Source organism: Melanaphis sacchari, unplaced genomic scaffold, assembly GCF_002803265.2.
Source record: "Melanaphis sacchari strain LSU unplaced genomic scaffold, SCAv2.0 Contig19_pilon_pilon, whole genome shotgun sequence".
Classification (NCBI taxonomy): domain Eukaryota; kingdom Metazoa; phylum Arthropoda; class Insecta; order Hemiptera; family Aphididae; genus Melanaphis; species Melanaphis sacchari.
Window position 1 is genome coordinate 766,108 of NW_020270975.1, and position 20,999 is coordinate 787,106.

Sequence of the window (20,999 nt, forward strand, 5' to 3'; positions counted from 1 at the left end):
ATTTTGAGCTAACAACTGAGGTGATGGAAAATAGGCCATGCTACATAAGATACACGTAAATTCGAATACGAATATTTAAATACGCAAATGAAAACTTAATAAATATATACCGATAGTCATGAATGAAAAAAATTACTGAATGGAGAAAATTATAATAAACGTGTAATGTGTATACATTGTGTTTATTTAAACGGTAAACTCATTTTATTGAAAAGTATTATCGTTTTTAGAATTAATTATTAAACTTTAAATGAATTATTCTGTGTACATATAATTTATATTTATATTATTATATATATATGTATAATTTTACTCTATGTCCATCACTATTTTTCCTTTAATGGTCTTTTTATTCAAATAGATACTAACTATTGAATTTTTAAGTTATTTATTTTATATTTAGCCATGATATTACTTAATTACGTAATGTTATTTTTAATATTACTTTGTACATAAAAATGTATATCCCGCATAAAATCACCTTGATTTGAATTCCTAGCCACAACCAAATCTCGAGAAATGGAAGAGCTGACGAATCAAACTTAATTGTTTTACTTTCAACAACGCAAAATCTATAGCAAAAACAATCGCAAACAATATATGGCTACAGGAATGGAAGCAAGTCGCCTAAAAACTCAACTAAATCAAAAATACCATCCACACATGGCCTTCCTCACCTGACTTCTCAAGGAAGATGGAAACTTCAATAAACAAAATGCGCATTTGGACACACGCATCTAACACACCAGTACTTGATGAAGAAAGAAGACCCACCCATACGCGGTACACTCCTATCTATTAAACATATTGTATCCGAATACCGCTCCTTGGAAACGGACAAACGTAAAGCTGGGATATCAATTGATATTATATCGAAAACCCTCCACCCAGACAACATAAGTCGTACGATCTCCTTTTTGATCAAGATTCAAGACCAACCTTATTAATAGCTTATAATCTATTATTCTGTAATATGTTTATGTAAATAGTGTATGTTAATAATTGTTCTACCTTATAACTCTTTGTATGCCAATGGCCAAAGTCGCCGAAGCTTAATTTTAATAATAATAATAATAATAATAAAAAAAACCTATGAAACAAATTTTGCAGTACCTAATTATAAATAATTTATACCTATTACTTGTAGCAGACAAGATTACACATATAACATATTATATTAATTTAATATTATACTAAGTCTCGGGACTCGTTGAGGTTTGATCAAACATTAAATATTGGTTCACACTCTCCGTCTCCGTTTGTATTTTCAGTTTTTCCATCCGGACAAGTACATTTTTTAATATCGATTATTGCACTGGATTTGATTCGATCATATGGAATAAAGGACGCGTATAATGAAGTAGAATACTCGCAACTAGTAATAATTATGGTTGTTTGGTTTTCGATCACTGTTTCTACGCTGTCTATTGCCTTCGTCTGTATCATAGTCATTTCTTCGTTAGACGTCGTGTAGGCGACGGCTGTTCCTTTAATAAACGTTGTCTTGATAGTATTTTTGGACGTATATGGGATCATAGTGGTGTTTGCTGGAGACATGGCCAAAGTGATGATATTCGCGATGGCATCGGTCGTAGACTGTCCTACGGCATCAACATGAGATATGGCTAAATTTATATCAGGCGACTGTCTCACACTGGGCTTATGTGGCCGCCTTGATCGATTAATGGCCATTACATTTCGAAAGACATTATTTGCGTTCGCCAAAGACACCACGACAGTGATAGTGACAACAGTCGAAATCGCAAGATTAAACCGAATTTTCATCGTGTTACAAGTCTATTTATTGCACGAAATAACGAATTGTTTGTCAACAGACAGAACTTTAATATGTAATATAATGAATGGAAAACTTTAATGTGCGCGTTAAATTATTGTGCTATCCAGAAAACGCGCAATAAGCATGCACATTATAGGAGCAAATTATAATTATTATTGGTTTCTAAACATGACTAGTAGAACCTTCAAGCTTAAGTATGTGATCTAATAGTTTTAACCTTGAGTTCAAAATCTATGTTGGCCCATTGGTAAATTATGTGTAGGTACTTTCATAAAAAATCTGACCATTTTAGCAGTCCATTAAATACGCATCATGAAAACATCATTGGAATAATATCTAAAAAAAAAAAAAAACAGACAGATTTCATTTTTTTATGATATTATGTTGATTTATTAATCGATGGGAGTTTTATAAAAACATGAAATGTAAATTGTAATGTTTTCACAAAACAATTTATATTGTTATAATATAAATACGGTGAGACGGTAAATCGGTTCAAAAATTAGTGTTATAATTATTAGAATAAATATTACATCTATTTATAGTTCTGTAAAACAATCAAATATGGAATATTATTATCTTAATAAACTTGATATATTTTAATAACTCTATACCTACTCGTTCTAATATTTTTTATGTATCTTTACATCAAAATTTATAAAATATTTATCCTCTTTATAGTTCACACTTTCACAGTAAAAAAACCTAAAATTACATTTTCGAAATTATTGACCTAGTGGAAAATTTTATTTCGATAATTATAGAAAAAATTTAAAATGTCTAATATTTATAAATAGTTCAAAAAAAGTAAATATTTTGAAAATCATTCCACTTATATACAATTTTAGTATAAATAGTAGAGGTGAAAATTTCAAATATTTTTAATATTTTTTGAGTTCCGCTAAAAAAAAAAAAAATTAATTTTCTCAAAAGCTGATTTTACTTAAAAATTCTTATTTTTTTTTGTTTTTCGCGATTATTTTGAAAAACTAAATATTTTACTTTTTTAAAGTACCAATTAGAATAATTAGATTCAATTTACTATCAGAGTAACTCTCAAATTTTTATCGAAAACTTTTTTCTATATCTCATTTTTTGTGTAAAGATACAAAAATAACACAATATTGTAAAATTAACACATTTATCACTCCCACCAGAATTTACTATAAAATTTAAAAATTTTTATTTCTATTAAGAATAACTAATTATTTTTTTGTTTTCCTGTGCCTATGTTCAATATACCTAAATCTAATATATTAATCTTATAAATTTCAAACATTTTTATATGAATAAATCAATATATATTTTTATTATTTTTTTTTTTTGTTTGCAATTACTGACTTAAACGTGACTTATATGTTTAAAACCACTGGAAATAGAAATTACGGTGACCGAATTGAAAAATATAATTTACATATAAGTATAATTAAAAAGGTTTAATTGAAGTGGGCTCTAATTTATCTGAAGTTCACTCAACATACTATATGTCACTTATTGAGTAATTATTATTTCGAATAAAATCAATTCGCATACTGTAAGTCAAATACTACAGCATCCTGGAGGGCTCAGAAACGACGCACTTGTAAGTTTTGCAGAGAGTAAAACATAATATTAATTATAATAATGATATTTTATAACTACAATTGAATTTGTGGTAAAGGCGAGGCTCGTTAGAGCTCGATAAATCTAGTGTAAACCACCTGCGGTCGTAAATAGAGAGAGTTACAAATGATCTGTAAAGGATAGTTTACAATCACCTTAAAAATGTAGTTCCAAGAGTAAATATAAATAAGTAGTGGTTCTTATGTGGAATATGTATATTACGAGAGCCAAATAATTAAACAATATAATACACATTTTGATTATCAAATAATTCTTTCATGTTTAAACTTATTGTAAATAATTTATTAAATAATAATAATAAACAACTATAGCATAGTCTCCATCTAAACCTTTGCAGTGTACTTTTAAGTTTTAACTTTGTAAGATTTAATATAAGTACTCTTACTGTTGTACTTCTACTGTAGAAGTACAACAGTGATGTATTGGAGGAAATACGCGGGTATACGACGTATACCCGAATCCCTATTTTTGGATATATGCGTATACCTTGAAGAAAATTCGTCTATTATGGGTAGGTATACGCCAACTGAAAATGCATGCATTATGAGTATGTGAAAGCTTCTAGTTTATCATCAGTCATGATTAAAAGATCACAGTATAAAATAAATTAATAATAATAATATACAATTATTATTTTATTATGTACACTATTACACTGTCGAAAAAAAGCCTTGACCCCGTATGAAGTTCGGAATTCAGAAACTGCCGAGCCTTCTTCAGTATATTATTTTTAGTATAAATATTAAATATTATGGCATCAATATTATAGGAGTTTAAAATGTATACTTCGCTGAATTTTATACAGCCAGAATACTACTTAAATTCAAACTAAATCTACTTTTTTACATCCTGTTCATCACTAAAATTGCAATTTTGGTTTAATATAAAAAAAATTCACAATTATGAAAATATTTATCGGATAAAGTGTATAAATTTATAAACGATAAAAAATAAATTTTAAAAGTATGCCAGTTAAAATCTATTTACTTTGACTCATATATACGCGAAAATGTAAGTGTTTGTAATAAAAAATAAAGCTTATTAAATAATATTATGATAAGAAGCGTTAAGATATTTCAAGCGGAACGAGAAAGTTTTTTAAGATATTAAATTACTTTTAAGTGCATGTACCCATACATTTATTTACCAATAGGTACACCACTACTTCTACTATGTAGTCTGAACAAAATAATGATGGTTGACAGTAGTATCCAATTAATATGATAATGTCTATTTTCGAGAGACTCCTAGCTACTTCTGCGTTAATAAAGTCAAATTAGTAAGCATTTTTAAACGGTTAATTTTGTTTAGTGTTGTGTAAATGATTTGACTAGAAAAAAAGAGTATGTAAAGTAGAGTTTAGAAACACTTCGATCGTGTTTATAATATATTACATTATCATCTTCATTATTTCATCATCTGTTATTCTATTATAATACTAGAGTGTGGCTTAAATAATTAAAAAAGGTAAAGCTAAACGATGTAGTTCTGAACAACGTAATTGTGATCGATTTTTTATCAAACTAATAGATTAAACCTGCTCAACCATGCACAAATATGATTGGACAAAACATCCCAACCCCTATAAAGAGTAAAGGTTAATTTTATGATTGAAAATGTTTAATAATTAAAAATCGAATATACGTATTTACTATTTAGTTTTCGATTTATTTAATATATCTACTGCAAGACTCGATTCGTCTATCAGTATTTTGAAATTTTTTTCATACACATTTTTTAAGTACTTGCAAGAACTCACAAGTTCAATACACTTTATCATAAAAAAAAATAATATTTTTCATAATCTAATCTATCTTTATTTATTTTTATATTCAACAACAAATTTGTTTTTATAGTTAATGAATGACGCAAATACATAACTCGTTCACCTTGTCTACCCTTTCCACTCACCATTTTATGGACAACATATTCTATAACATATTTTTAAACACTTGAATATAGAAAAATATGAACGAAAACGTGCGCCAGAAAGTATTCGTATTCGCGCACAAATGTTGTCAAAACCTCTATCTGTTTTTAAATAATAACTACAGCAATTAATAGATTTGTATATTTCCGTTACGATATATTATTATGATTGCCTTTATTTCGAATTTGGTTATCAGACTGTTCGGCTCTGTGTACGTATTATACGCAGCAGTCTTTTTGTCGATCGCCTACTATTTTTCAACGTACACTCACGATAAATGGCGCAAATTGAATGTACCACACATACCACCCTTACCACTCTTTGGCAATTCAATGAAAATGATCTTGACTTTGGAGCATCCAATAGACTTTTACTCTGGTGTTTACAACCGATTCCCGGGCAAAAAGTTTTGTGGTTTATATCAAATGACCACGCCGTTCCTGATGATCCGCGATCCGGAACTGATCAACGCCATAATGGTCAAAGATTTCTCATTTTTCACAGACCACGGTGTAGATACTGATCCGTCAACCAACATCTTGGCTAACAGCCTGTTCATGTTGAACGGCGATCGGTGGAGAACGATGCGACAGAAGCTCAGTCCCGGGTTCACCTCGGGCAAACTGAAGTGCATGCATGAACAAATCAAGGGGTGCGTTGACCAACTTATGAACGTCATCGACGGTAAGTTGCAAACCTGCGATCACTTTGAACTGCGAGAGATGGTTAACAACTTCTCGACGGACGTGATCGGTGCATCGGCTTTCGGTCTGAAATTGGACACGATAAAAAATGGAAATACAGAATTTCGCAAGTATAGCAAGAAAATATTTCAGGCAAACTTAAAACAGCTCTTCATCCAAGCTCTGCTACTGTTCTGGCCAAAGCTGGTTTTTACTCTAAAGCTGAAACAGATCCCGGAGGACGCATCTGAATTTTATAAATCTATGTTCAGGGAAGTCCTCGAGTACAGAGAGCAGAACAATATCATCAGGAACGACTTCACGCAAACTCTAATACAAGCTAGGAAAGATTTGGTGTCAAATAACAACGGAGACGAATCAAAATCCGAAAGTATACTTACCACACGATTTATATAACATATAATATTTATTTTTTATCTGATATTTATCATAACATTTTCAAAAAGTTGTTGCAAGTAGTTGCAACAATATTATTGCAATTACATATTTTCAAAAGGTAGGTACATAAAACAATATTGATAAAATTTAAAATTTAAATATTTTCTCAATACTGTTTTTTTCTGCCATTTGGTTATTGTATGAACATGGTAGAAATATTTTGAACATCAGAAAATCGTCATAAACACATATTGTTGCAATGATATTCTGTTTACAACTATATTTAATCAATATTTTTGAACATAAAATTGCTATCTGGGATATCATATTAATATAAATTATACCATGAACTATATATTTTAAAACAATATTAATTTTATAATAATTATTGCAACTAACATAATACTATAATCGCAACGATTAACATACTATTATGTTTTTAAATTGGATTTTATTTCACAGATAAATGGACCGAAATGGACATAATCGGAAACGCTATATTGTTGTTTGTCGCTGGTTCCGAAACAGTTTCTACTTTGATATGCTTTTGTTTGTACGAGTTAGCGTTAAACAAAGACATCCAAGACAGACTGCGCGAAGAGATCGTGACGACAAAAGCGAAACACGGTGGACAGCTGTCCTACGACTTTTTAAATGATCTCCATTACATAAACATGGTTTTAGAAGGTATGATAAATAATAATTATATGTTATGTTTATTACAGTCGATATCAATACTTTAATAATTTCAAATAGCTAGTTATTTCTCAATCGCATTAGATCCATTAGGTACATGGGAATATAATATTATATTAATATTCATTTCATATTTGTATATTATACTTATTGGCTATTGCGTAGTGTAACGTAAATTGTGTGTCCCATATTAAAAATAAATAAACAGCCTCATAAATAACTAAGTTAATACAAATGTACTATATTTTTAATTACCTAGTAAAGAATAATTTAGCTCGTGTATTTCCTCTAAATTTTTTTTTTTTATCTCAAAACTTTTAACGTTGTTACTCGACTAATTTATATATACATTTAAACTATTGGTTATATCGAACTTCTTTAATTAAGATACCGTCGATCCCTCGAACTTTTTCTCCGGTCCCTAGAATTTCTTATTTAAACAATGTGAAAAAATCTTGTTTAACTCGAATATTTTCATGGATAACTCAAAGTTTTGATTTTTATTAATATTGTACAATTTTGATATTTCCAATATGTACCTAAGTATATACTATATAGTTTAATATCGAAAATAAGGTAATAACCTTATTATTCATTACTCATTAGTATTATCATTACCGATAAGTGGTTTAGAACGATCCTCTGGCATGGCCGTTTTCGACCAAAAACGTACTCTTCTATTTTCGGCCGATTCACTTTTCAACCAAATTTAAAATAAAATGCATAAAATGTTGTGAAATAAAATTTAGAAAATTATTTAAAATATAAGAATATCTGTATGTTAACATTATTTTTATGTTAATATGTCACAGTATGTAATATCAATAATTGTATATAAAAAAATAAAATTTAAACCACATAAGTAGGTTTGTAACATATTAACATAAAAATTATGTTAATACATAGATATTTTCATATTTTAAATAATTTTTAACATTTTATTTTACAATATTTTATGCAACTTATACTTTTAATCATTTTCAAAATTATATAATTAAATAATTGCACTAATTTTACAACAAATTATATACCAATTATTTTATTTATTTTTTCATACATTACCTACATAAAATTTTGTTTTGGCCGAAAATCGAAGAGTACAATTTTAATCGAAAAGGGAATCGGTGTTTTTTTTAATTTGGTCGAAAAATGAATCAGCCAAAAAGGGAAGGGTACGTTTTTGGTCGAAAACAGTCTCTCCCGATTCACTACAAACGCTGCGATCAACAGCAAAACTCAAACAAAAATAAATATCTATTTTAAATATTTTTCTAACCTCATTTTTGTTTATACATACGTACCTTTTTAAAATTACATATTATTATACATAATTCATATATAAATACGTAGTAAATATTTTTTATTACATTACTTTATTTATAATAAATAAATAGAATATTTTGCACTGTTATAAAAATTTTTAATTTGGTTAACTCGAACTTTTTTCCGGTCCCTTTAACTTTGAGTTAACCAAGTTTGACTGTATTTTACCGTTTATCGTTAGGACATTGATATTCAGTTCACGTAATATGTATTACATAAACAGTGGTAAAACCCTCGATTCCTAGATAATAATAATAATAATAAATAATCATTTATATTTTAGAAGTATCGCGCTTATACTCCATCACCTTAATTATCTTCAGACAAGCAACTAAGAATTACAAGGTACCTGGTCAGTCGTTAGTCATTGAAAAAGGACAAAGGATCGTCATACCAATATACGCCATACATAATGATCCAAAATATTATCCCAATCCCGATACTTTTGATCCTGAAAGATTTTCGGCGGAAGAAAAATCTAAACGCCCCAATGGCTCTTACATACCGTTTGGCGATGGACCAAGATTGTGCATAGGTAGGTACTTATACTACCTGATATAATATATATTTTGAAACTTTTATAGTACACTCCAGTTAACCATTTTTAATCTTAATGTCCTTAAAAATTATTTTTAAATTAAAATTTTCAAATATAGGTAAACGATTGGCGGAATTAGAAATTAAATTTATTCTAACGGAAATATTGCTGAAATATGAAGTCTTGCCGTGTGAAAAAACGGAAATACCTATCAACATACGAGGTTCTGGAAGTCTCGTCAATCCGAAAAACGGCGTTTGGTTAAGCTTTAAACCGATCGTTACAATTTAACATAAGCATATTATATCAATAATAGGCATATTGAAATATCTCTTTTAACAATATTTTTTAATACTATAATTAAAATTACAAAGTACAATACTATTCAATATTGCAAGCGCACGTATAATTTTGTATATTATCTATTTTATGAACAATAAAATCGTATTACAACAATTAATATGTTATGTATTAGCTACTGAGTTAGATAATACGTAGATTGATGTGGCTTTAATACTATTTCTATCGTAAATTTAAAATATTTTGAAAACAAGAGTTCGAAATTAATGTAAAATAACAAAAAACTAAATCCATAATAATAAATATAATTTTCATAGTCAAATAAAGCAACAATTTTTTTGAAACACGATCAGATCTAAGGTGACTTATCATGATTCTTATAATACATAATAGTTTAAAATTGATTGCTGTGTGCGTCAAAAGTGTAGCTTTAATCCTATTTTGATTTTTTAAACGTGAATAGGTTTATCACAAAAGGAGTACGAGATTCTATAACACAGTATAATATTATAATGCGATGAGTTTTTCAAGTTAATAACTGAAAAACAAATTATAGTAACATAAACAAAATAGTCATTAGTCATCATTTATTATTACAACCGATAACAGATTAATGAACCTCATTTCATTTTTTTACAAAAGAATATTTTATTATAATTTATGACCAATGTTGTTATACTTAATAATATAGGTACCTTCAAATAATTGACTATAACATTTCAATATTTTTATAAGCAATATGTTATAAAGACCAACTTTATTATGACCAGTTTGGAAATTTCCAATGTACCTGCATATGATAGTAATGAAAATAAATCAGCAAAATAGACAAGTAGGTATTCGATAATTATTACTAAAGATGATGTCATGGGATATTACATTTTAGAAATAAGAACTTCCTCGATTCCAATTTCTAGAGAAATTTATAATCAAATTCTAAAGTACTTAATATTAATATTTTACTTTAAGCTTTGGAATTATTCAATTCTAAGAATAACCGTTAGCAATCCAAAACTGCATTATACTGAAATAATCTAAATATACGATCTTAACATACTTAAGCAACTATGTTAACATGAGTACATCATGTATTTACGTTTACTGTACATGTGTATTTTTTGGGACAGAACTAACAACACCACAATCTAAAATAATTATTTTAAATGTTAAGTTTTGTATCTGTATTCTCGGTGTTAAATAAAAAATGTTGAATTGGAAGTAGTAGAAAATACTAATAATTCAGTTTAATCAAACGACAAGATGGACCATGACATTCGAGTCAACGAAAAAGATTTGCAATTGCCATTCTCCAACATCTACGAACCGATACATCAAGTTACCGAATATGGAGATTCCCAGTGCCACCTATTGTTCTCGGAGAACTAAAAAAGTGTGAAGAGCTGCCTCGATGCCTGTTTATACAAATTATAATATTTTATATTTTATACTATAAAATTGTATGCATCGCCCGAAACGTTTCGAGATGCAATCTAATATACGAGGATTCTTATCACATAACAACAGTCCTGTTATCAACTATTTATTTATCACTCGATAGATTCGATAACTTTGAAATATCTGCACCTGCAATAATATTAATTTTTAAATTTTAAGTACAGTCTTTATGTCGGTTGTCGGTAATTCATGATTGCTAATTTAATAATCATTATAATAAATCGTTGGTCAGTCACCTGCTCGTCGTGGTTGCCGACAAGAGATCCGTCCGCATTCGACAATGTGCTTAGAACAGAATTCGCAATCTAACGATACCGATTCGAGTGCGAAAATAACTAAACTTAAGAGAGGCAAATCGGTGCCCGAGAATTCTTGACTGAGGAATTCGCAGGATGGTCAACAGAGCAAGGCATCCAGCGCAAACACATCACCTGGCCGCAACATGTGCAGTGATGTCGACTTACCATACATATAGTACACGGTCAACAGACCAATTGAAGGTACGATTAGCTAACTATAGTGAACTCCAAAGTTTGATGAACAACACTAAAACCATTTCTAGATTCTCCAAAGAAACCCAGCATCATGAACCAAGGCTGATCGATGTAGGTAGAACCTCAGTGATCCATGAAGAAAACCCCAAAGTCCACACCTAAACACAACATTGTGATGGTCAGAGCGGCGGTTCTATAAACCCCAGACATGGACAAGGATTTATATCAAATGAAGGTGAATTTTTTCTTACATTAATCCTCACTAAATTATGTCATGAAAAAAGAGCTAAATGTATTCAAATATGGTATCAATTCCACTAATTTGGTTTACATTTTTACTTATCTATTTATATCTGATATAAACAATAGTTATGTTCTTTGTAGTTTCAAGTTACATAAAGCTGTTTCAGAAAAAAAATAAATTGATTAGGTAATGAACAGACATTCAATACATTTATACTATAGGATTCATATAAGTGAACTTAAACTTAATATATACTTAGATTACATAAACATAAAATTAAAATATTATTTTTTAATTTTGTAGGTAAATTTATTTTACTTAGCAATATTTTATTATTATCTTTTAAAACACAAATAAAATTAAACCAAAATGTACAATATATTAAAGAGTAATTCAAGAATTCTTAAACACAATACTATTTAGACAAAAATTACAGATATTAGAGAACATATTATATAATATTATTTAGTTTTGTTTATTTAATAAAAGTAGTTTAAGTGTTCATTTCTATTATTCATAGTTTTTAATTGTATTCAATAACAAATGACTAGTAGCTCCTTTGATACTTTTAACTAACTACTTTTATTTTCTAAATTTACTGTGTGTATAAAAATAAAGTTTATTTTATAATTTTATCTAGTACCATTGTTTTACCAATAATACAAAGCAGTGTATCTTTGCTAGCAGCCAGAGATCTTAGAGCATTAGAAAGAATCGATGCTAATGCAATGTATAGACTGTGTCAACTTTATCAGGCCTATATGAGCCGTTGTACCAAAGCAATGACTGCAGATCAAACTTTGATCAATAAACAAATTTTGTAGGTACATATCTATCTAAAACTTAAGCTAAACAATAATTGCTATTATTATTAGATTAAAACTATTAAATTAATATCTAAGTAATAATCAAATTTGATTTTTTGCAGCTTGACAATGAAACCACACAAGTGTTAAATGTATATGTAGCATCATATAAACTATATGCCAAAATCAACTAATAATTCAAATGCATCAATGACACGAATAAACAACTGAACTTTTGTCATCTATTGGTAAATAATACCTCCGGACGAACGGTTAAAACCATTTGTGTGGACAACAGGTCAAACGATTACTGATCACATCATATATTTTCACTTTTAACTAGTCTCTAACACATTTTATGTACATTTAAATTTTTATTCTATTGTTATTTACTTATAGTTGTTTAAGTGTTTAAAATTTTTGATCTGTATGAATTTTTATTTGTTTAAGTATCCATGGTAAATGAAATGAAAGTTTTGTATATACGTCTGGATATCCTGGTTTGGCACATCCCGAACCAAACGATGTGAGACCGGCCAAAAACCATCGACCATTTGGACCTGAACATTGCAATGGCCCTCCAGAATCTCCCTGCAATATGTTTAATGACCACATTGTTTTAATTGGTTACCTTGAGCTGTAAAACTGATGTATGTTAGTTTTTGTTCAACGTACCACACATGGTCCACCACCTTTTCCATCCATTCTGCCAGCACACAAATGGCCATCATTTATATGCACTGCTGGTCCATATTTTTCTTTACAAACAGATGTGTTGTGAACAGGTACTTTTATCTGTCGCAATTTACCCGACAATGGCCCATTTGGTTTGACTTTGCCCCATCCAGTTGTAACACATACCTTTGGAATTGGCGTGTTATTTTTAGATGATGGCAAACACAAACACCGTACATTTGTGTTAGTGATATTTGTTGGCCTAGACAGTTTCATTAATGCTGTGAAATTCAATTGTTAGTACTAGTGAAATTCAATTATTGTCTTAGAAATTTGTTCATAATTAACCTATGTCATTTTGGTAATTGTTAAATTTGTCGTGAATGACCACTTCATCAATTGGTATACGCTCCTCCGTGTGCTCTTCTACATCTCTATTCCAGTCGCCTAGCACAGCTGTCCAAAGAGCTGCCAATGGCAAGCTGAACTTTTCACTTGTGATCAAAATTGAATTTTCAATATAAATATTTTACGTACAGTTGTCAACAACATTATAAATAATTACTCACTTTCTGATGCAGTGTGCAGCTGTCAATATCCAAGTAGGTCTAATCAATACACCAGCACACCAATGGCCAACAAAACCAAATGCTGGGTGAAGTAACTGTAACGATACCTACCAAAAATAAAAGAAAAAACACTTAATAAAATATTGTGTAATCTAAACCCATACCCTCAGAATTCAGACGAATCTTACAACTATACAATTCTTTTTTAAATTAACTTCAATACTTAAATTATATGTATATTTATTTTAAAAGTTTATTGAAAAAAAATGTTGAAAATTGACATTAACTCTTAAAAAGTTATTTTCACTATTACCTATTGTTAGATTATCCAATGTATTTATTTATATTGTTATATGCAATGTTATTCTAATTAAATTATTTTTTGTGAATATTAAGTAACTACTAAATACTTCACCACATTACGTTGATACTTATTTTATGTGTTTACAATTACATCAAGTGTGCTCATGTTTTAACATAAAAAAAAATTTTAAGTATTTCATCAATTTATTATTTCAATGTACACATCATTAAAACACTATTTTCATTTTTTATTTAAATTCAACATAATACCATCCAAAAACTACATGTCATGGTTTATGAATAATATTGGTAGATAGAGAAGTACCAACTTTTTATTTTTTTAAGATAAATTACATTATTTGGATAAGTCGAATTTTTTTTGTCAAAGTGTGCAGACAAAAAATTAGATAGGTATAGGTACATAATCTACCTAAGAAAAAATGTTTATAATTATCTATTACATTTTTATGGATGTATTATTTAAAAATAAATCCATTAAAATAATAAAAAGTACATAAAAATGTCTGCTAAAATAATGTTTTTAACTGATCTTACATCTATGCTTTCAATATTTCTCCATGTACACTCCTTTAAATTTAATGTTTTTCATCAATGAGATAACTCAATATTATAATTTATGATATATTTATTAGTTTATCATACTCACTTGCCACGGCCAAGCACCTTTCTGGGTCTCCTTGCCATTGACTAACCGGGACTTGGAACCTCCACCACCTGTCCTAGGCTGTCGGTAACTGATGACACCGTTATTCAAACCGCATTCTTAAGGGTCGAAAACAAAACAAATATCAAATTACTGCATAAATAATTATATAATGTAGGTACGAAATTTTAAATTTTTTATAATTTTACTTGTTTTTTTATACGATAGGTACTGTTTTAATCAACAATACTAAAAACTACGCACTTTTCTTTTTCAGTGCACTTAAAAGTAGTTGAATATAACACCTATACTTTAAACAATTTCTCGATCACTCGAAATGTCTTAACATTTCTCAGAATAGTATTTATTTTTTATCTTTTATTACAAACACTTACTTTTCACGTATACATGATTCAAAGCAAATAACTCAAGTGGCGCACTTTTGAAATTTATTTTTATAGTTTATAAATTTATATACTTTATCCGACAAATATTTGCATGATTGTGAATTTTTTTATATTAAACCAAAATTGCTGCGATTTTAGTGGTGAATAGGATGTAAACAGGTAGATTTGGTTTGAATGTGAGTAGTATTCTGATAGTATAAAATTCAGTAGAATGTCCGTTATGGCCGCATACATTTTAAACTTCTTAAATATCGATACAATATACTGCAAGGTTCGGCAGTTTCCTAATTCCGAACTTCATACGGGGTCGAGGCTATTATTAAACGTGCCAAAGTTAAATTATTCAGTATAAATTTTTTTTTTCGAAACAAAGTGAAAAATAAAACTGAAACGAGTAAAGGTAGCTACAGAAATTATAGTACATAATAACACATACTGTTTGTCGTTATGTTACTGTAATAGGAATTTCTCGCGATGCGTTTTTATTATTCATTATAAATGCACAGATATAGGTAGGTTCCTATTATTGTAGAGTGTACGTCTAGCTGATGATCGCGTGTACAAGAGATACACGATAACAGAAAAAAAAAAAAAACGCTAAACACGATCGGTGAAAGTATAAGCGCGTACCTGCTACCTGCTTACTATAACGACAATAGACGCTGCGGCGAACACGCGATTTTGGATTTTTACCTTCGGCGGGCCTACCCTACAGATATTTATCGTAATGCGTTCAAATCCACATGCATAATGACATCCGTAAGTATATACATAGTGTGTGTTTGTGTACCTATGGGTAGGTAACTAGTTCACACGATTCGTTTTGTGTGAGTCTCGCGACGTCGTCAAGTTGCACACGAACTTCGTGCAAATCGTCCTGCGCCGTAGTCCACAGATCCTAATATACTACATGCGTGTATAGGAGCATACACTATATATTTATATAAAGTGTATGTGCTGTGGGCCGTTAGTGTCTCGTTGTCGTTGTCGACAACAATAATCATCAATAATAATGCATCGGTCAAGAGATTTGAAATTTAAAAAATAAATAGTTATACCCTTTATTATATTGTATTTTATACTCATCGTTTATTATAGATTGTAATTTCGTTTTCCCTGGGCCATAAATATTTAGTCATTGTTTTGAATTTCTAAAAACACTTTGATTGCGGATGCACCACGGGCATACGACAAAACAGACGACAGGCCGGATTTAAAACTGTTATTTACTTGTTTGAAACGTGCATTCGAAAAATAATACAAATTAATGTATCTTAAAAGTTCCATTCAACAGTATTATAGTAGGTATTATTTAACGTTTTTGAAGAAAAAATATTATAAAAGTACTGAGGTATTATAAAAGTCTTAATCGTCACGAAACTCGCTGCCTAACTTTTAAGCACAGATTTTTTTTTTTTATAACTTTATAATGTACACTTTATTTGAAAATATTGAAAACAGTTCATATAATACGGTTGTATATTTAAGGGAAAGGATTATGGGGAATAAATCCCTCATAAACTTTAAAAAAATAATAAATATTTTTTGGACTTCTAAAAAATATTTCTTTTTAATTTTTATAATACTTAAAATTTACACGTTTGGGGGTTCGTATTATAGTATTTGATATTCAAAATGTTGATAGCAAATGAAAAATAGTAATAATAACTATTGCACATAATCTCATTGTTGATTATGATAAGATAAACATATGATATATTTGAAATATATTCAATACATTACAATATAATGTAAAATTGTTATAGGTACTTTAATTTTATTTATTATCGTAGTACTAGTTGGATGATCTCATACGAGTAATTAAAGACGAAATTTCAAATCTACCATACTCAGAGTGGTGTATTTACAAATTTATTATTTTTTATTTTTTTGGGGGGAGGGGGGTATGCCATAATAGTAACAGGGGTGGATTCAGAAATTTTCCACGAGGGAAGTGCATAAATAGCAAAAAAAAAAAAGTCATTAGATAAAAATAACTTTAGTCGCACCAACACAATTTTTTCTGAGATCGTCCGTATATTAAACATGCTTTTTTACATACCCAATGCCCATATAATATAATTGTTACCAATTTAATAATAAATATAGCCAACAATCATATAATATAGATTTATAACATTACAACATGTTTATTTTTATTATTTCAAGATAATTTTCAACTTTGGTTGATAAAATATAATAACAGTATAATGTAGAATGAAGGTACCAAAATAAACCTCGATCGTTGCTTATAACTATCGCCAAGAAAATTTCGCCACTTTTCTAATTTTGTTTGTGTTTTACTTTTTTTTTATAATGTTGAATACAATTAAAATTATATACATATATTATAATATAGTGATAAAAATCATTGTTTATTTGTAATCGATAGGTAGGTATTAATATCGTTTCCACAAATGTTTGCAAAATAATGTTGATCGATATAAATTATAGCTATACTAAAAATACTTGTAAAGAATATATTCAATTAAATACAAATAATGTAATTATTAAACAAATTATAAATTATAACTATGATTGACGAAAAAAATAGCGATGAAACATTTAGCAGACTGTAAGTAATTAAGTGAAACGTAAAACTGTTGATGACATTAATGAGAAGCTGAGTAAAATTATTCTTAGTTACCTTTCACAAGATGTAGATACTTTGACAAAATATACAATTTAACATTAATAATAAAAAATATTCACCACGCTCGATTATCTACTGTGTCAAAGTTACCTGTGGATTTAAAAGAATTACACATCTCTCTTGACAATATGGGTCATTTATTAATTACAAATCATAAAAAAAAATTTCCACTTGTAAATGACAATACATAAACATTTTATTATTTTCTACTGAATGTAATTTAAAATTTTTATGTAAAGTCGATATTATTTTAGTAGATGGGGTCTTTAAAAGTTGCCCGAAATTTACAAATGGTAACTATTTACCATTCATATTTTTGAACTTCCCAAAAACGAAACTAAGACATATGAAAAGACATTTATGCACATATCTAAATATGACAAACTCGTTTTCACTAAAATAAAAATAGATTTTGCTGATTTTGAAAAGGCGATTCATTTAGCTCTATTAAAAGTTTGGTCTTCTATTAGTTTAAAAGGATGCCGATTTCACTTAGCCCAAAGCTGGTGGCAAAAAATACACACAATTCGCTCAAGTAGTGAGTATAAAAAAGATATCGGAATTGGTAAATACGCGTATTGAAATATTTTTTTAATTTACCATTTTTGAATTTGTACTATGTGAGTGACTTTCTTATAGATTACTTAATAATGAAACTATTTAACTAAGAAAAAAAAAAGTAGAAATATTTATTGATTATAAATAAGAAACATACATTATTTAAACGAGTCTAATTTTTCTCTTTTATTATGGGCAGAATACTCAGAGTACCTAGACTATGCGCACCACTAATTTAGTTGTAAGGCTTTTCATTCGAAAGTCAACGTTTTGTTCTACAATACTTATCCAAATATTTTTGAATTCGTCGATGTTCTGAAAAATCTACAAAACGATACCTATATAAAATTAAGCGAATCATTCACTTAAAAACTATTGAAGAACAATTATAATTGAAAAAAATACATATTTTATTAGAAGTACATGAAACAGTTATAAGAAAACTAAATAGATAAACTTGAATTTTAAAAATAATATCACACTAGTACCACTAGTACCATAATATAAATTGTATTAAATACGACAATATTTTAAATAAAATTAAAATAATATTTTTTAACCTACTTACAGTCCTAAGTCTGCATAAAAATGGGTAAGAAAATTAAACTTAAAATGTTTAATTGTATATTTAAAAAAATAATAAGTTATTATGTATCACGAAAAATCTTAGGCCATAATTAAGAAGAGATTGTTATCGTAAGGCACAACTAGTGACCACTCAACTAAATATGTATTTTATACTCGATGATAAGAGGTACCTATCTATTATATTATTATATTTTATCAAAACATAGTTAATCACCAAGGTAAATTGGTTATACATCACAATTATTGTAATGATGTACCTACCTCCCCTATCCTCCCGATCACTAAAAAATAAAATTCTAAACATGATTACAGAGTCTATAATAATACATCAATGATATTGATAACATTTAAAACTTTAAAAATGAAAAAAAAAGAGGATAACAACATTTTATTCTAACTAGTAAGTATAACCTATATACCGACCATACAATAATTAATAATTTTTAAAAGTGATAAAATTATAAATAAAATAACAATGCCAAGTATATTGAATTTTCATAAAAATCGATTTTGGAATAAATTAATAAGCATTTTAAGTTTCGAAACCTATACTACTCTAAATTCTACACTACGCTCGTCTAACTAAACTTAAAATACTTAAATATTCGTCGTATAATAATAAAAACGGTTTCTGACGTGTTTGATATAACATAATATTAAATCATACAAACAATTTCTATACAATTATTCTATTCTGATAAATCATAATTATTATAAAAAATAATATTTTTTCCTATGATACAGCATGTTATAGGTTATTACGTATTTTAAAATATATAGATTATAGATGTATTAACATTTTTTTTACGAAATACACACAGTAGGTACACACGCAAAATTATTTAACGACCTGGAAGTCTTCCTAATATTAAGTAAAATATATGTGATTTAATATAATTTTTTTTTTTATTTAATACTTAATCTTTTAATAAAAGAATATAGTGAACCACGTATAGGTTGATATGTATTGAGTATGACGATCTGCTGTATGCTTAAACTATGTACATAAATAGGTACTCTAGTTTAATAATAATCGCTATAATTTCTAATATTTTAGACCCGTCGTACAAATGTATACATGTTTCCGAATCCGCAAGAGCTAAAATTTGATTTTTTTGTCTGCAGTACCTAATCTAACACGGATCGCTAAAATGTTATGATAAACTCCGAGTACTCTGACAGCCCTTCAAGTCTTAACCCGACGAAAATCGTAAGTACGATAAAAAAAAAAAAAAAACATTTCTGAAATATCATACAGACACACTTACCGTCGGCCGTGGAAGGGTTGGACGCGAACGCGGCGGCGGCCAGCGACAGACACAACACCGCATGTAACATGATCCACGTGCGCGCACACACTGACGAGCGCTGGACAAAAAAATTCCCGCCGAGTATAGTGCCATAGGAAGGCTATCACACGTTATGACGGAGAGGAGGAAAAATAATAAACATTTATTAAGATGGAAAGAAAGAAAAAACGCTCTCTCTTTCGTGGGTCAAGAATCATTTCCTTTCGCCTTCGTCCGCAATGTGGCTGTACAATATTGCAACGTTATACATAATAAGTACCCGCCTATATATATATAATATATCTGTGTGTGTGTGTGTGTGTAGATATGTATCATTGCAATATGTTAATTTTATGACTTGTACACTTTTCTAGTACCGACCACTAAGCCGGCGAGGTATTTGAGTATTTTGCGGTATTTTTCCACGATAATAATAATATGATAATACATTTATACATCTATACGGTTCAACATAATATTGTTTATGGTATTTATGATTTAATAGATTGTTGATAGTCTAGACGTCGCCGTAAATAGTTTGTATATGATTTATGGTGGTCGTTGTTTATCGACACTTGAATTTATTGATATATTTTACGAGTTTGGTTTATGTCCACGAAACGCTCAATGTTGACACAGAAAATCTATTTTAGACCCTGAGTTTAGTGAAGGGTGTATTGGTTTTACAATGATATAACCCAGAGTTAAATATATATATAAGATTGTGGGTATGTATTTTTTTTTTTTTTTTTTGTTGTGCACACGTTTTATAGCACCTATAGTAAAAATGATAGGATCTTAAGTTTTGATAGTGAATTTTCATAAAAAATTGTAAGAAATAATAATTTATATAAAAAAATAAAAATATTAGGGGTAAAAATAGAATAAAAGGAAATAAACCAATTTTTGACAAAATCAAAATTGTTTTGATACAGAAACGAGTAATTTTATGAAAAACGTGAAATTTTTACAACATTATAATAAATATTATTAATTTACTAAAC

At 28.6% G+C, this 20,999-nt stretch overlaps 2 protein-coding genes and 1 pseudogene across 2 annotated transcripts; 2 read left to right on the forward strand and 1 right to left on the reverse strand.

Moving 5' to 3' along the window:
• The first annotated feature begins 5,391 nt into the window (after positions 1-5,391).
• LOC112592975 (cytochrome P450 9e2-like) lies at positions 5,392-9,450 on the forward strand. The gene is made up of 4 exons (XM_025337156.1): positions 5,392-6,425; positions 6,896-7,120; positions 8,736-8,987; positions 9,109-9,450. Exons 1-4 carry the CDS (start codon positions 5,516-5,518, stop codon positions 9,279-9,281), a joined length of 1,560 nt encoding a protein of 519 aa, XP_025192941.1. The 5' UTR covers positions 5,392-5,515; the 3' UTR covers positions 9,282-9,450.
• Positions 9,451-10,793: 1,343 nt separating this feature from the next.
• Positions 10,794-12,648, forward strand: LOC112592973 (annotated as a pseudogene).
• Positions 12,649-12,684: 36 nt separating this feature from the next.
• On the reverse strand, positions 12,685-20,052 carry LOC112592972 (chymotrypsinogen B-like). Its single transcript, XM_025337154.1, has 6 exons — positions 19,975-20,052; positions 14,504-14,619; positions 13,534-13,640; positions 13,313-13,458; positions 12,965-13,245; positions 12,685-12,880 (listed from the first exon to the last, which is right to left on the reverse strand). The coding sequence occupies exons 1-6, from the start codon at positions 20,042-20,044 to the stop codon at positions 12,701-12,703; spliced, it is 900 nt and encodes a 299-aa protein (XP_025192939.1). The 5' UTR covers positions 20,045-20,052; the 3' UTR covers positions 12,685-12,700.
• Positions 20,053-20,999: the final 947 nt, after the last annotated feature.

Excerpts from the sequence above, each read along its gene's own strand:
- LOC112592972 (XM_025337154.1), bottom strand. The coding sequence starts at position 20,044 with ATGTTACATGCGGTGTTGTGTCTGTCGCTGGCCGCCGCCGCGTTCGCG. Across the intron at positions 13,246-13,312 it reads CAATTACCAAAATGACATAG|CATTAATGAAACTGTCTAGG; the intron begins GTTAATTATGAA and ends TGAATTTCACAG. Across the intron at positions 12,881-12,964 it reads AAGGTGGTGGACCATGTGTG|GGAGATTCTGGAGGGCCATT; the intron begins GTACGTTGAACA and ends AACATATTGCAG.
- LOC112592975 (XM_025337156.1), top strand. The coding sequence starts at position 5,516 with ATGATTGCCTTTATTTCGAATTTGGTTATCAGACTGTTCGGCTCTGTG. Across the intron at positions 6,426-6,895 it reads AGACGAATCAAAATCCGAAA|ATAAATGGACCGAAATGGAC; the intron begins GTATACTTACCA and ends TTTATTTCACAG. Across the intron at positions 7,121-8,735 it reads CATAAACATGGTTTTAGAAG|AAGTATCGCGCTTATACTCC; the intron begins GTATGATAAATA and ends TTTATATTTTAG.